Genomic DNA, 1,882 nt, shown 5'->3' on the forward strand with positions numbered 1-1,882 from the left:
ATGGCCAGGTGGTGCGCATCAGCCTCTGTCCCGCAGACCCCCCGCCGGGAGATCACCAAGGTGGCCCAGTTCCTGGGGAAAGAGCTGTCGGAGGCGGCGCTGGACGCCATCACCCGTCACACCTCCTTCGAGACCATGCGGGACAACCCCAGCACCAACTTCACCATGGTGCCCTCCAACTTCATGGACCACAGCATCTCCCCCTTCATGCGCAAAGGTGAGCAGCCCCGCATGGGGGGTCCTGGCACCCCATGTCCCCTGACCCCGCTGAGCCCCATCTCGCCCGGCCCCAGGCACCACTGGGGACTGGAAGAACTACTTCACGGTGGCCCAGAGCGAGCGCTTCGATGAGGACTACGCACAGAAGATGTCGGGTACCGACCTGCGCTTCCGCACCCAGATCTGAGGCAGTGGGTGCCCCTGAATCCTCTCCCATTCATCACACTCCCCGGCAGCAGCTCCAGTGCCTACCCGCCTCTCACCGACTTCCCTGTGCCAAAGGGACTTTTGCAAAAATAAAGAGTTTTATTTCTGCATCGTTGTCCCAAATCTGTGCCTGTGTGAAAGCTGCTGCATCGCTACGAAGCGCCGCAGAGCCTCATCCCATCTTGCATCCCCCCAGCCACATATTCCCCTCCCGGGACACGTGCAGGAATACCCTCAGGAGAGTTTTTTGGGAGGAATCTAGAAGCCAGTAAGCGGTACAGAGGCATTTCCAGCTCACGACGAATAAAAGCCATTAGAAACCTCCCCGCCAATGTCGTGCTTTGGGGGGGACACAGAGCAGGACAGGGCACGGTGTTGGCTGTGCACCCCCTGTGCTGCTGGGGCCATGCAGAAGAGACGAGGTGAGCGGGACAGGGACACAACCAGCCCTGGGATGGCCGGGAGATGGATGCAGCCTGGGGGGGGCTGGGGACCAATCCTGCCCCCCATAAGCAATGGAGCTGGAGGCGAAAGGAGTAGGTTGCCAAGAGCTTTTGTGCTGTTCTGCTCCCAGGGATCTGGAATCTTTCATACTGTGCCAGCCTGCCCAGCACCAGTGTTATCTTAAATGATCATAAAACAATGGCCATGGGTTTCTGGTTCTGCTCAGATGCTGGCAGCTTATCTGTGCTGCATGACTCAGCTTCCATATTGCTGAGTAAAAATAATCGATGTAATTACAGTCACGAGCAGAGATAGCCGTGGCTTCAGCCGCTGCTCCTGAGCCAGGTGCGATTGTCTGCGCCTGGTCGCTCTGGAGTTTTGGCTTCTACAAACCTGCCTTTGCAGCCCCGGCTCTCAGGACACCCAACACATCCCGTAGGACACTGTACCACCTCCGGGGATTTGCTTTTCCCCCACAACTTGCTTTTTTAGGGTTTTGTTGGGGTGGTTTTTTGTTTTCATTTATTTTTTTAGAGGTCCCTTGCTTCATGCACCGAGACACCCCCAGCAACTCACCCGCATTCATCTTCCCCCATCCCCCGAGACTCTGTAGCCATGTCTCACAACACAGCCCCTCCCTGGCTGTGTATTTTTGGGCTAAAGGCATCTCAGTCCATCCAGGCACTGGGCTGCCTTTGCCGGTTTTTCTCTCAGCCCCTCAACACCCTGACGTCTTGCTACAAGAATTTCCTTTCATTCTTACTCCTCTTGCAGCTCAGCACTCCAGAAAGTGTTTTGGCCCCACCACTCAAGTCAACCACTTGTTCCTCCTTATTTATTTGCTCCAGGCATTTTCTTCCCTCCCCAAATCTCTCGCATGCCTGGTTGTCCCTGTTTGGATATAAAGCCAGTTTCCCAACCGCCCCCGCTTTCCTCCTTAGATATTTGCACTCTGTGGAAGCACATGCTTTTGGGTTTTTTCTCCTTTTCAATGACTCTATTTAAAGACGCC

General features: G+C 55.4%; 1 protein-coding gene across 1 annotated transcript in view; it reads left to right on the forward strand.

Moving 5' to 3' along the window:
• The window catches only part of LOC104471118 (sulfotransferase family cytosolic 1B member 1-like), a 1,541-nt gene extending 1,135 nt beyond the window's left edge, over positions 1 to 406 (forward strand). The window contains exons 6-7 of the mRNA XM_010086349.1: positions 27 to 217; positions 294 to 406. Coding sequence (XP_010084651.1) covers positions 27 to 217; positions 294 to 406 — 304 coding nt within the window. The remainder of the gene's footprint in view (positions 1 to 26; positions 218 to 293) is intronic.
• The last annotated feature ends 1,476 nt before the right edge of the window (positions 407 to 1,882 follow it).

The sequence above is a fragment of the Pterocles gutturalis genome, unplaced genomic scaffold (assembly GCF_000699245.1).
Source record: "Pterocles gutturalis isolate BGI_N339 unplaced genomic scaffold, ASM69924v1 scaffold1536, whole genome shotgun sequence".
NCBI lineage: Eukaryota > Metazoa > Chordata > Aves > Pterocliformes > Pteroclidae > Pterocles > Pterocles gutturalis.